General features: G+C 35.3%; 2 protein-coding genes across 4 annotated transcripts in view; one reads left to right on the top strand and one right to left on the bottom strand.

Moving 5' to 3' along the window:
* Positions 1-2,223, top strand: part of PPFIA2 (PTPRF interacting protein alpha 2) — a gene marked incomplete at its 5' end in the record, with an annotated part of 253,304 nt that extends 251,081 nt beyond the window's left edge. Inside the window, one exon of the mRNA XM_081330297.1 lies at positions 1,729-2,223. The remainder of the gene's footprint in view (positions 1-1,728) is intronic.
* Positions 2,224-4,352: 2,129 nt separating this feature from the next.
* Positions 4,353-13,334, bottom strand: part of ACSS3 (acyl-CoA synthetase short chain family member 3) — a 54,717-nt gene continuing 45,735 nt past the window's right edge. For 2 of the 3 annotated variants that reach the window (XM_081330196.1, XM_081330198.1), the window contains 3 exons: positions 12,708-12,807; positions 12,366-12,541; positions 10,284-10,516 (listed from right to left, as the gene is read on the bottom strand). In XM_081330196.1, coding sequence (XP_081186322.1) covers positions 10,448-10,516; positions 12,366-12,541; positions 12,708-12,807 — 345 coding nt within the window. In that variant the 3' untranslated portion in view covers positions 10,284-10,447. Of the gene's footprint in view, positions 4,499-10,283; positions 10,517-12,365; positions 12,542-12,707; positions 12,808-13,334 lie in introns of those variants that run through there. The other variant, XM_081330197.1, reaches the window with a different exon arrangement.

Here is a 13,334-nt window from a genome sequence, read left to right as displayed (position 1 = left end):
CATAAATTATTTTTCTTACCTCTCACCCCAAATTCTCTTCTATGAGTGGGTGTAATATTTATAATCTAAAAAAATCTAACAAATACTAATTGTATTTTCCTCTATACTAATTGCTCACTTGCTGTAGTCTGCTCTGTTCCTACCTGATATTGACCCCCACACCCAGATGCTGTTCACAGTAAACAGTATGGCATGGGGTTGGTGAATAAAGAATTTGATCTGTTGTAAAAAATAGTTTTTTTCTTCAAATAAAACAAATTACCTTTGATTACATTTATTTAAATACTCTGTCCTCATATGTAGTGTGATCTTAATTTAAAGCTGGCTGAAATCATTATCCTTTCTCTTGAAGTTAAGTAATATTTGGAAATCTGAGCCATTAAGATATCATGATTGCTAAGCGTATCTGCCTTTAACATAAGTTTAAAAAACAATAATTTAATGATAGTAGACATTTATCCTCTGATTATTTAATCTAAATTATTGAACATATGAAAGCCAAGGGACAAAATATAAATCACAGATTTTTTATAAAAATAAGCACTTTTCAAAATGTAAGCAAAAATAATAAGTTTATCCACGTAATTTACAATTACTACTGTTCAAACAGTGATGTCACTCACAGTTCAATGCAGTGGCAACTGTGTTCATTAGAACAATGATTATATTTTGTCCAGCAGTGACTAGACAAATCCTATAATCATGAAAACATCATCTTCCAAAATGCATGTATTTTCTAAAATACATCTTAAACATTACAGCCTTCCCACTAGAGAACAGCAACCTCGGTATTTTTATTAAAACATGCTATTCCTTAAAATAAATTTGTACTCTGGCAAAACAAAATCATTTTCCTTATTTTTTTTTTTCAAAAAAAAGGGACTGGAGGCTAAAACATATAGGGAACAGTTGCTGGAATTGGGTATGTGTAGTTTAATGAAGAGAAGGGTGAGGGGTGACATGATAGCAGTGTTCCAATATCTCGGACTGCCACAAAGAAGAGGGAGTCAAGCTATTCTCCAAAGCACCTGAAAGCAGGACAAGAAGCAATGGATGGAAACTAGTCAAGGAGAGAAGCAAGCTAGAACTAAGGAGAAACTTCCTGACAGTTAGAACAACTAACCAGTGGAACAACCTGCCTCCAGAAGTGGTGAATGCTCCAACACTGGAAGTTTTTAAGAAGAGACTGGCCAGCCACTTGTCTGAAATGGTATAGGGTTTCCTGCCTGAGCAGGGGGTTGGACTAGATGACCTCCAAGGTCCCTTCCAACTTATTATTATTATTATTATTATTATTAAATAAGGTAGTGGTGTTTAAAAGAAAAAAAAGACACTGGAACTATAATCCTATACAACTGTTTTAATAAATAAACTCTCTTGATTTTACTGAGATTTTTTTGCAGGTTACCTTCCTGTATCTGCATCCTTAATATACAGTATAAACATCTCTACTTCATGTTATTCTAACATTTGTTTTTGAAACAAACATTTAAATAGAAAATTACAAGATTTCTTAAAGCTATTTTAGCTGTTCTTAGAGATGAATTTAAATGCAACCAGTGAATCTTCCACCATGTGTTTTTACTGATCCCACCTTCACACTGCCTTCCCCCTTTCCTGCCTCAATTAAGCTTTATTTTACAATTGCTACCCAGAGATTATTACTGTAAATGAATCTATAGCAGCGTAAAGGTTATTATTGAATGAACTATTTTTTCTTACTTCTAGATGCCACCTCTTTCTTCTATTTTACCTGAAGTGCACTACCACCATCTTAAGAAGCTTTTATTCCAAGAACAGGGTAATAGGGAAGAAAATATAAATGTTTATCAAACTAAAATGTGTGGTGATCTTTTTACATATTTAGTTGTAATGTGCAACCTACCAAATACTACTGTCGCACAATTTTTTAATCCTTTCTGTGGAGTTGACACAAAAGTTGGTCATAATCTCCACTGAAATGATTGAACAGTGTGTAGCAACAATATTGTCCAGATTGCACATCTGATGTAGTTTAATTAATAATAATTACTAATTTTTAAAAGTACACATCCTGACAAATTTGGCCAATGTGCAGAAATAATGCTTTTGTCAAAAGGGGACCTTCATTTTGAAACTTGTTCCATCTGTTTTATTGTAATATATTAGAATTACATGTATTTATGGTGAATTTCTTTTAATATGTGTCTCATGTAAATGGATATAAATATGATTTTTAAAAAATATGTGGTACATGGGGTCTTAGTGAAAACACTTGACAAATACATTGTCAGGTGTAATGTTTGTATCTTTTCATTCCACTATTTTTTACAATTTTGAATTGTAGCAAAGTCAATTGGATATTGGGTAGCAAAAAGTTATTAGATACTTCATCATGTTCCTACTTTTTAAAATATATATATATATATACCACTATTTAAAGTGAATTCTTCCCTCTAATGATCAAGAGGGAAAAGATTTAAACATGAAACTTAAGCCAAAAATGGACCTATAAAGGCAAAACAGAACTCTCATACACATATACAAACATTCACACAGAAATGCATACAAAATTGTAGAAAAGCACTGTGACTGCTCTTTTTTCTAAAACGAACATGAAGAAAAACTGCAAAACTCAGAACCAATTACAGAAAGCAAGAGACATCTTCCTCAATGGCTACCAAGAAGCATTTACCAAGAAGCAGCTAGCTTTGCTAGTGTTTTTTTTTCCTCAAAATTCTTCACATGCTAGCTAAAATTGGCCTTAAACAAAATGAGATGAAAATAAATCTGATTTTCAACATTTCAGTTGTATAGCAATACCCTCCATGTCTTCATTATAATAGGGTATTGGAACAGCTGCTTGTCTAATGTTAGGCTTTCATTCAAAAGTGGCCTTGCTGAGACTTCACTGAAGTCAACTTTATCAGAGGAAATAACTAAAACACAAAACAGTTATTATATGCTATATAGAAGTTTAGAGGAGAAACTGTTACCTGCTGTGGTTTTATTTGATGGTGTTATTGATGTTTGCCCTTTGTTATATTGGAAGTTTCAAAGTATGAAATATTTAATAATGTAATTTACCTACTCTATTTGCTAAAAATCTTGCTGCCTGATTGATCTTATTGTAGCTTAAGTCCTGTCCTTCAGCAGGCTTATCTGCAAAACATCTGCACGTGCATTTGTTTTACTGCATTTTTAAAATTTTAAACAGATTTCAGTTAATTAAATGGTGACCAATTTTTCTCTCTCCCCCTTGTCAATAAAATAAAATCAGTGCTCTTTTATGTGATCTGTCTGTGGTACAGTGGCATACATCATGGTTTCAACTTAAATTTTTAAAGATAAACATTGTTTAAGGGACAAATATAATCAAGACATTCTCATTTATCAGTCTATTAAAATACAGAATGTTTCCCATTCCAATGATTTGGAAATTTGAGAGAGCCTATTTTGACTTTGAAGCAGTTGTTTGGAATTCAAAATGATTATTACATATCAAGGTATACTGTCTCAATTACTGTATCAGAGATAATTTCTAAAATGTTCAAAATATTAGTTTCATATTTGAAATACAATGTTTTAAAATTCAATAATTTGATTTACTCAAAAGTATCTGAATTTAAAGTGGTTTGCATACAATACTATGAAATACACCAGTTTCAACTCATTCTAGTTATAGTGCAAAATGGTTCTTTTCAGTACATTATTGTGCCTTTTCCAGCTGAATATCTTCCAGACAGAAAATACATATATGTTAATTTTTAATTTGTTCTCTGCCTTACCTTTATGATTCTTGTAGGAGGCACAGAAGAGGGCATGTTTTTTCTAAAGCTGAAATGAGGAATTTTTAACCTACAATCTACCAGCTTGAGTTGCAGATCATTCTACACTTCTGTTCCAAGTGTTTTGTGAACTGCGGTTTTTTCATGTTGGCTTGCTCTTTTTTCCCCTGTCAGTGAATACAATTCAGTGCTCTGCGTCATTAGGCTGCTGAGCGAAGAGCAGAAGAAAAAGAGTGTTATTTCCTAAAAAAAATATATTGGTGGGGTCTATATAGAAAGCCAGAGACCAGGTAGCCCTTTGGATTAAAACCCATCCCACAACCCCACCTCACCCCAAAAAGGATAACTGTACTTGCCCGCAACAACCTTGTCCAACCCATCTTTGCTTAACATTTAAGAAAACTTGGCCTTCCCTTTTAATCAAAGGGGATTCCTTAGATTGCAGTCTAAATTGTACTGTATTAATCAGTAACTTCCATTGAAAGCAACTGGACTCATTCCACATTTGGCTGCAAGAGTTCTCAGCATGTGCTAGATTAAAGGAGGGGGAGAGACAGGATAATAGACAAAAGGTTTACTCAAATTTATTTTCAATTAAACATTTTTTACCGACTTACATACAAGGAGGTTGAACAACCCTCAACTTAGTATCACAGCTCTTCCCTTAATTTCAGAATTCTTTGCAAGCAAATATTTTAGACAGTTCATGGACGCCATCTGTTTTCTAGCACCTTTTTAAGTAAGTCAAGGATAAAGAAAAAGAGGATGTCAGAATGAAAGAAAAAGCTATTTTCATCCCCTCCCAAATAGCCTCATTACATGGAAGTCCCCAACAAATTACTCGTAGAGAAATACAGGTAGTCCTCAACTTACAGCAGTTCATTTAGTGACCGTTCAAAGTTACAACAGCACTGAAAAAAGTGACTTATGACTGTTTTTCACACTTATAACCATTGCACGGTCACATGATCAAAATTCAGATGCTTGCCAACTGGTTCACATTTATGATGATCGCAGTGTCCCCGGCTCATGTGATCAGCTTTTTTTTAATGTAAATTTTATTGGTTTATTTTATAAGGGTGGAGAGGAAAATGAAAGGATAGGGTGTGAGGTTGGGATAGCGGGTAAGCTGGAGGAGGGGTTGGGGTTTTCCCCAATTACATTCAATATTTAGCAAATAGCATATTGTCTGGGTTGATATATATCAATAGAAGTAGTAAGAATAATGACTGATAACAATAATAAATATAGCAAATTATAGTAAACAATGTTAACTTTTCAATCTATAATATTTTTCTTAGAAGAATAAGGTCAAAAATAAGTTTCACATTCCTTTCTCTCTAATTCATTTGTCTAGCCATTGATAAAATTTATTCAAGGTTCTATAGTAGACTAAATACTCTCTTTCTTTAATCTCCAAAGTTAATCTATCCATTTCTGCACAGTCTAATATTTTCTTGATTAGCATTTCTTCAGTTGGTAAACTCTAATTTTTCCAATATTGGGCATACATAATTCTTGCTGCTGTTAATACATGTAATATTAAATACCTAGTCTCTTTATCATAATTGGGCTCTATCATTCCTAACAAGAACAATTCTGGTTTAAATTCTATTTGTTTTTTAACCATCTTCTCCAACCATAAATGTATCTTAAGCCAGAACCTTTTAGCTTTAGAACATGTCCACCAGAGATGATAATAGATACCTGGTCTTTGGCTGCATTTCCAACAAACATTTGGAGTATTTTTAAACATTTTCACTAGTCTCACTGGTGTCATGTGCTATCTATAAAACATTTTATATAAATTTTCTTTATATGATACTGCTTTAGTTAATCTAATATTTCTATCCCATAACTTTTCCCATTCTTCAAGTTCTATAGTGTGAACAACATCTTTTGCCCAAATTATCATTGTTTCTTTAACTTGTTCTTCCTCCATCTTTAGATTAAGCAGAAACCTATAAAGTTTTTTAATCAGCTTCTCATCTGTTTTTAACAATATATGAGTTCTGTCTGTTCATTGTAGAGCCCCGTTATTTTCAAGTCTTTTTCATATCTTGTTTGAATTTGTAAGTATGGCCACCATGCTAAATCAATACCTTGTTGATATAGGTCTTGTCTAGATTACAATCTTCCTTCATTATCCAATATTTTACAAGTTTATCATAATTAATTAAGTTTGGGTAAGCAAAAGCTTCCACTGTTGAAGGCCATTCAGGTATCTTAATATAAGTTTTTTCCTTTACTTTTTTCCCATTTTAAGAGAAGTGCATTTCTTATGGTATGGCTCTGAAAATATCTATGGCCTTTATTCTTCCCATATCATAAGAAGGCATGCCAGCCAATCTGCAGGTCATGCCCCTCAAGATATAATAGTCTTTTATCTCTGAGTGTTATCCATTATTTAATCCACATTAGAATAGCTGCTTGGTAATATAACTTCCAATCTGGGAGTCCCAGTCCTCCCCTTTCTCTAACGTCTTGTAACATTTTCACTAATTCGTGCTTTTTTCCCTTGCCAAATAAATTTCAATATTATGGTGTTCAGTTTGTCAAAGAAAGCTTTTTTCTAATTTTACAGGAATGGTTTGAAATAGAAAAAGTATTCTCAGTAAAATGTTGATTTTAATTGTAGCTATTCTCCCCAGCATTGAAAGTTGGAGATTTTTCCAGTTTTCTAAATCCAGTTTTATTTGTTTTAGTAAGTTTATGTAGTTATCCTCTTCTATTGTTGAACATCTTGCTGTTAAGTAAATTCCCAAATACTTAACTTTTTTGACTATTTGAAGGTTTGTTTTTTCAAGTTGCATTTTCTGTTTTTCTGTTGTCAAAACTTTAGTTTTTTCTCTATTTATTATAAAACCTGCTACATCACCATATTGTTCTATTGTATCCAACAGTTTCGTGCTCATTTCCAACGGTTCTTCCAATATAAAAACCAAGTCATCTGCAAATGCTTGTAATTTATATTTTTCACCCTTTATCCCTAGTCCTTTAATCTCAGAGTCTTGTCTAATGTTTCTGTTCAATACTTCCAAAGTTAGTATAAATAGTAGTGGGGATAAAGGACATACATGTCTTGTGCCCTTCTGTATAGTCTCCATTTACAATTATTCTAGCAGTCTGTTTATCATAAATTGCATGGATTGCATTCATAAACTTTTCCCCAAAGTCTAATTTGGCAAGTTGCTGGAACATAAATTGCCAATTTAGATTATCAAATGCTTTTTGTGCATCAAGAAATATCAGAGCCATCTGTTTCCCTGGATGGGCTTCATAGTACTCTAGAACATCCAGGATTGTTCTTAAATTATTTTTATCTGTCTTTTAGGTAAAAAGCCATTTTGATCAATATGTATAAATTCACTCAAGAATTTCTTAATTCTTTCTGCCATTATTGAAGCAAAGATTTTATAGGCCACATTGAGTAATGAGATTGGTCTATAATTTTTTATATGTGTCATGTCTGCATCTTCTTTGGGTATTAAAGTAATATTAGCTTCAGTCCATGTTTTTGGTATTTTGGTTTCCAGGAGAATTTCATTGCAAAGTTCTTTCAAAGTTGGAATTAAGATATCTTTTTTCCCTTTTTATAGCTTCTGTAATTTCCATTACTGATATTGGTTCATTCAATATATTTCAAATGTTCTGGGAAATTTTTGGTAAGTTTGCTTTTTTTAAATATTGCTGTATTTTTTCCTTGGGGATTTCCTTTGCCTTGTAAAGTGTCTCATAATATTCTTTAACCATTTTTTTCATTGCGTCATTTTGAAACTGTATTTCTCCATTTGTATTTTGTAATTTATCATTTTCTTTTCTTTTTCAATCTATATGCTAGCCATCTTCCTGGCTTATTTGCATTTTCAAAGAAATTCTGTTTAGCCCATTTGATCTGTTGAGACATTAGTTCCATCTTGGCTAAATTTAACCTATGCTTTATTATTTCCATGTGTTTCTTGAGTGATATGTTATTTGGATCTGTTTGTAGTTCTGCTTCTAGTCTTCTGAGTTCCTCCCTCAAGTTTAGTTGTAGTTGTTTCTTTTCTTTATTCTTCTTAGCCATGTAAGTTATGGCCAAGCCTCTAAAATATGCTTTAGCAGTGTCCCAAACATTTTGGAGTTATGTGATCAGCTTTTGTGACCTTCTGACAAGCAAAGTCAATGGGGAAGCCAGATTCACTTAACAACCGTGTTACTAACTTAACAATGATTCACTTAATAACAGTGGCCAAAAAAGTAGTAAAATGGAGCAAACTCAATTAACAAATGTTTCACTTAGCAACATGGGCTCAATTGTGGTTGTAAGTCGAGGACTACCTGTATGGTACTTGACCCTCCTCCCCAAATAAACACTTTTGGGATGTTTCTCTACCTTTTAGATTTCAGGCTACATGTATGGATGCAGGTAGGTACAAGAAAATTATTTCAGATATTATAGCAACAGAGCGCCTCAACTATTAAATAACTCCCCCTGGTCACCTTGCTCTCATAACAAGAAAAGAGTCTTACCCAAATTCATTGTAATAATAAGTTATCACATTATGGGTAACAACCCTGTGAATTGTAGGATGATCAAACATATACCAAGATTATTCCCCATGACTGCCAAGTGGTTAAAGCCCCAAATATCTGTTTATAAAAAGGCATGACAGTGTTTTAAAATAATTTGGGTATTTTAGAAAACACAGCATAATTTTAGAGACTACATATTTCTGAACTATATGGTTCTTTTCGGCTTGGTTCCTAACAGAATTGTTATATGGCTACAAATTATTATTTACCTTGAGTATCTGGCCATTCCATGACTCAGCCTTCCATCCTTCCGAGGTAGGTAAAATGAGGACCCAGATTGTTGGGGGCAATTAAGCTGACTTTGTAATAATGCCGCTTGGGGTGTGTGTGAAAGCCCTAATAAGCAGGCATATACATAGAATGAAGGCTACTGCTAAGCTTGTAAGCCGCCCTGAGTCTTCGGAGAAGGGCGGGATATAAATGGAATTAAAATAAAAAATAAAAATTCCAAATAGAGATTTTTTTTCTTCCTTAAACCTATATTCATACTACACATCCACAATCACCGTAATGGGCTATGAGAATAACTTTGAGAGGAAGGAGACCAGCCTAGACAATGGTCTGATAAGAGAAATCTGAATCCAAAGCAGGAATGGAGGGTGGACAAAGCATCTCAAAACTGACCCTCCCTAATTCTCTGAAACATAAAGGTAGGCCGGGGGGGGGGGAAGCATTTTTAGACTTGCAAGATTCTGTTATTATAAGCCTACAATATAGATAATATATTAGTATTCTTGTTTTGGTTTCCTTGTCTGGACTAACTTCTCAGGCTGACACACAAATCCTGCTCTAAAGGATTTCTTAAAGGGTTCTACCATGTAAAGTCATATATCAGATTACACAATCTTTTTAAAAATCAATTGGGCTGTTTCAGCACTCACAAAGAACATATTTGAGCAACCTAATTCTTCCTAGCACTTTATGTTCCCCAACCTCTCTGCCAAGTTACCTAGTTGCCCATGAAAATAGAACCTAATGAGAAAGTTACGATGGAAAAGGACAGTGGAGGATAGGAATACAGGCAGTCCTCAACTTAGCAACAGTTCATTTAGTGTTCATTCAAAGTTACAACGGCACTGAAAAAAGTGACTTATAATCATTTTTCACAGTTGCAACCATTACAGCATCCTCATGATCACATGATCAAAATTTGGATGCTTATTGGCTGGCTCATATTTACGACATTTGCAATGTCCAGGGTTCATGTGATCAGCTTTTGAAACCTGACAAGTAAAGTCAATGAGGAAACCAGATTCTTATAACAACCATATTACTAACTTCACAACTACAATGATTCACTTAACTGTGGCAAGAAAGGTCGCAAAATGGGGCAAAATTCACTTAAATGTTTCATTTAGCAACATAAATTTTGGGCTCAATTGTGGTCATAAGCTGAAGACTACCTGTACAGTACAATTTGTCAGTAAGTATTTGTGAAAAATAAAGTAGCTTATCTCTATCCAGGTAGTTTCAACTGAGTTTTACTATAGCTCAGAAACATTTGCATTCACTGTATCCTGTCCTTAGCTACAAATGAAAACTTTAGATGGCTGAGGGACAGTCTCAATTAATTCAGCAGCCACCGGTAGGCCTGAATTGCAGGATTTTGCTAATACTGTACCTCAATCATTAACTCCATTAGCATTCATTTTCTTTACCTTATTACTCAAAATTTAAATCTGTATGTTAAAACTACAACAAATTTTAGCTACCAATGTTGAGCTACTTAAAAAACTTCAGTGCAAGTATGAGTGTTTCAGACAAAGCAAACTTTAAGGCCTGAGATTAATTTTCATCCTGGCACTGAAAGAAACAAATATAATTTTAACAGAATTTAAATTATGTCATCTTTTGCACTGTATTTAAGAACAATGTGTGTATTTCTAATATTTGTTTATACAGTTTTAATTACAATTAAAAAATTTAAAATCATCTAAATAGCTCATTGTAAAATTTACACTAACAACTGAATATTACTTGTTACTGTAATCTAAGATTCAGTAACACATTTACAGAAATAAAATCAACATTTTACTTATATTTCTGGCATAACAAAATGCAGTAAGTAATGCAGGTCTTCCTTACATTTTAGTGTTTGTTAAATGTTATTTTAATCTTTTTAACACTTCTTCTACATGTTTAAATGCAGCAGGATCCTCAATAGTTGGGGTTATCTGAAAAAAAAAAAGAAGAAAACAGTCTTAATATGGCAAATTAAAATTGTGAAAATCATATATGTCAGTATTTGCCCATGAAAAGACAATGCATCATAGGGCAACAATTAAAGGTATTTCAGATCAGTCAACTTACAGAATGTGTCCAAAATCAGGACTCATGATTTCCAAGGGAATGAAATTTGGGGAAGTTGTGCAGTTTCTGTTATACTGGCAGCGGCTGCGATACCAAACTGCTGCTATAGTCATATGGTCTTCATTTACAATGTTCTGTGACAGTTTCCCAGACAGTCTTGCAATCCCTTGTTCCTTTCCCCCATCCAGCAGGAGACACTTACCTGGCTGCTGCTAAGGAAGAAAGGGGAAAGGAACAGGGAGGAAAAAAAACCTGGGCACTCTTCCCAGCCCTCTTGCACACCTACAGTACCTATACCCTCCCCAACCCATCTTTGCACCTTCCTTAATACGCAGTACCTCCTGTGCACTCACATGTCCTCTTCCCAATGCACACTGCCCCTTGCACATCTTTCTTGACCCATGTGGCAGCTTTTGTGTACCTCTAGGCACCCTTCCCAACCCAACATCATGCCCCATTGGCACAGACTTCTCACATATCCCTGCAACTCCCATGCATTCTTCTCGCACTAAATGTCCAACCCAACCCACACAGCACTTCACATGCACCCCAGGCACTTTTTCCAACTTATATCACTGACTGCATGCCTTCCTTGACCCTCGTCACTTTTGCACATATCTACACAGCCTTCGCAACCCGAGGCATCTTTCATGCATCCCCACATGCCATTTTTGACCCGTGCCCCCTGGGTCCCTCCATTATTCTTATATGTTGATAGGGAATGAGAGTTCGAACTCTAGGCCCACTTTGCAGGGTGCCACAGGGCTTGGTGCTTTCTCCATTCCTTTTTAAAATCTACATAAATTGCTGGGCAAGATCATCTGTCACCATGGGATGAAGTATCACCAGTATGCTGATGATACTCAGTTATGCACCTTCATCCCAAGTAAAGTCAGTGATGCTGTGGATGTTCTTTTGCAGTGTCTGGAGGCTGTGGGGGCCTAGGTGGGGAACTACAAACTTCAACTGAACCCCGGTAAGATGGAGTAACTGCATCCTGCATCCAGGAATTCATCATCTTTGGTCTTGGATGGGATTGCACTATCCCAGACAGACCTGGTGTGTAAGCTGGAGGTCTTCCAAAATTCATGACTCCTGCTCAAAGAGCAAGTGGAAATTGAGGGTGTTTGCTGAAATTTGTGTTATGTGCCAGCTATCCCTTTTCCTGGATAGGGACACTCTCTGCTCAGTCACCCACGCCCTGGTCATTTTCCATCTGGACTATTGCAATGTACTCTACAAAGGGCTACCCTTGAAAAGTATCCAAAAGCTTCAGCTGGTACAAAATGCAGCCATACAGGCAATCCTGGACATCCAAAGATTGGTGCACATAATGTTTTTGCTGTGTAAGCTGCATTGGGTGCCTATCTGTTTCTTGGCCTTCCATAAAGGCATAAAAGCAGTTGAAAATGTAGTCGTGGGGCTGGTTGGCACTCTGAAAGACCTCCCCCTCTTTTTAAATCACTTTTTAACATTCCTTTCCTCTTTAAAATTTTACATACTTTTTTATGCTTTTAATATTTAATTGTACGCTGCCCAGAGTCACTCTGTGAGGGACATGACAAATTAATAAGTTGCTCCCTCTCCTTTTTGCCCACCAATGGTCAGTCTGTTTCTCTATTGTATTTGGGTAAGGAAATATCTCTGAAACAAGGACACGGTGGGTCACAGGTTATCTAATACCTTACTATATACAGTATTTATGGCAGTTACCTTGTATGGCTTCCCATTCACAAGAGAAGCAAGAGCTGATCGTGGTATCTTGCCAGAACGGGTTTTTGGTATTTGTTTCACAAATACTGCTTTCCGAAAAGCTGCCACAGGACCAATATCTTCTCTAACTCGTGTAACAATTTCTTCCAATAGTTGTTCCTCTTCAATATCAATTTCTAATAAGCATATAAGAGCACAAGATAAGTGGCTTTATTGCTTTGCATGGGTACAATTTTGTTACTCACCGGCTATCACAGCCAAATCAAGACAACAATCTCAAGCAAATCATCCACTTCAAAACTCCAAAGATAGATTCAGCTTTGCAAATGAACAAGGTCTAACCATTTCTCAGGACACACAATGCTAGAGGAACATGGCCCTTTAATCGATCCTCTTGACCAACAACTGCACAGTCTGCCACAGCCATATGGGAGAGAACAGCCTGAAGAGAGAACAGAATAAAAATACTATATTAGACAAATATAAGACAGGCATGTCCATTACTTATCTGAACAGGTGGGTCCAGGAACAGCAGCCTATGGACAATAAGATGGATCTCTTCATTAATAGTCTTGTGACCAGCAAGCATCCCCATTGGCCTGATGCAACTGACCATCTCTGTCATCTCCTCCTTTGCATACAAACCCCTAAAAATCTGCTCTATACAATTTTGAGATTTCTCAGGAACATGGAAAAAGTAGCCTAGGATGAGACAGAAGGATTAGGCTACTACTGAATGTTCTTTTCACCAGTAGGAGTATTCTGAGCAGAAATTTGCTCGGGAATTCATTTAAAATAGAACAAACATTCTAGGTCCAACTCAGAGAATGTGACCATCTAGATATCATGGTCCATTTGTTAATCTCTATCAATAGAAAGTTGTTTGCATATTATATGGTGGCTCTTTCAAACATTAATGGGGACTTTATAATATATAGTCTGAAAAACTCTATGCTTCCCAGCCATGCT

This window comes from Vipera berus (genome assembly GCF_964194415.1).
Source record: "Vipera berus genome assembly, chromosome: 6".
Classification (NCBI taxonomy): domain Eukaryota; kingdom Metazoa; phylum Chordata; class Lepidosauria; order Squamata; family Viperidae; genus Vipera; species Vipera berus.
The sequence above is the reverse complement of the archived record's forward strand: the minus strand, read 5'-3'. Positions and strand labels throughout refer to the sequence as shown.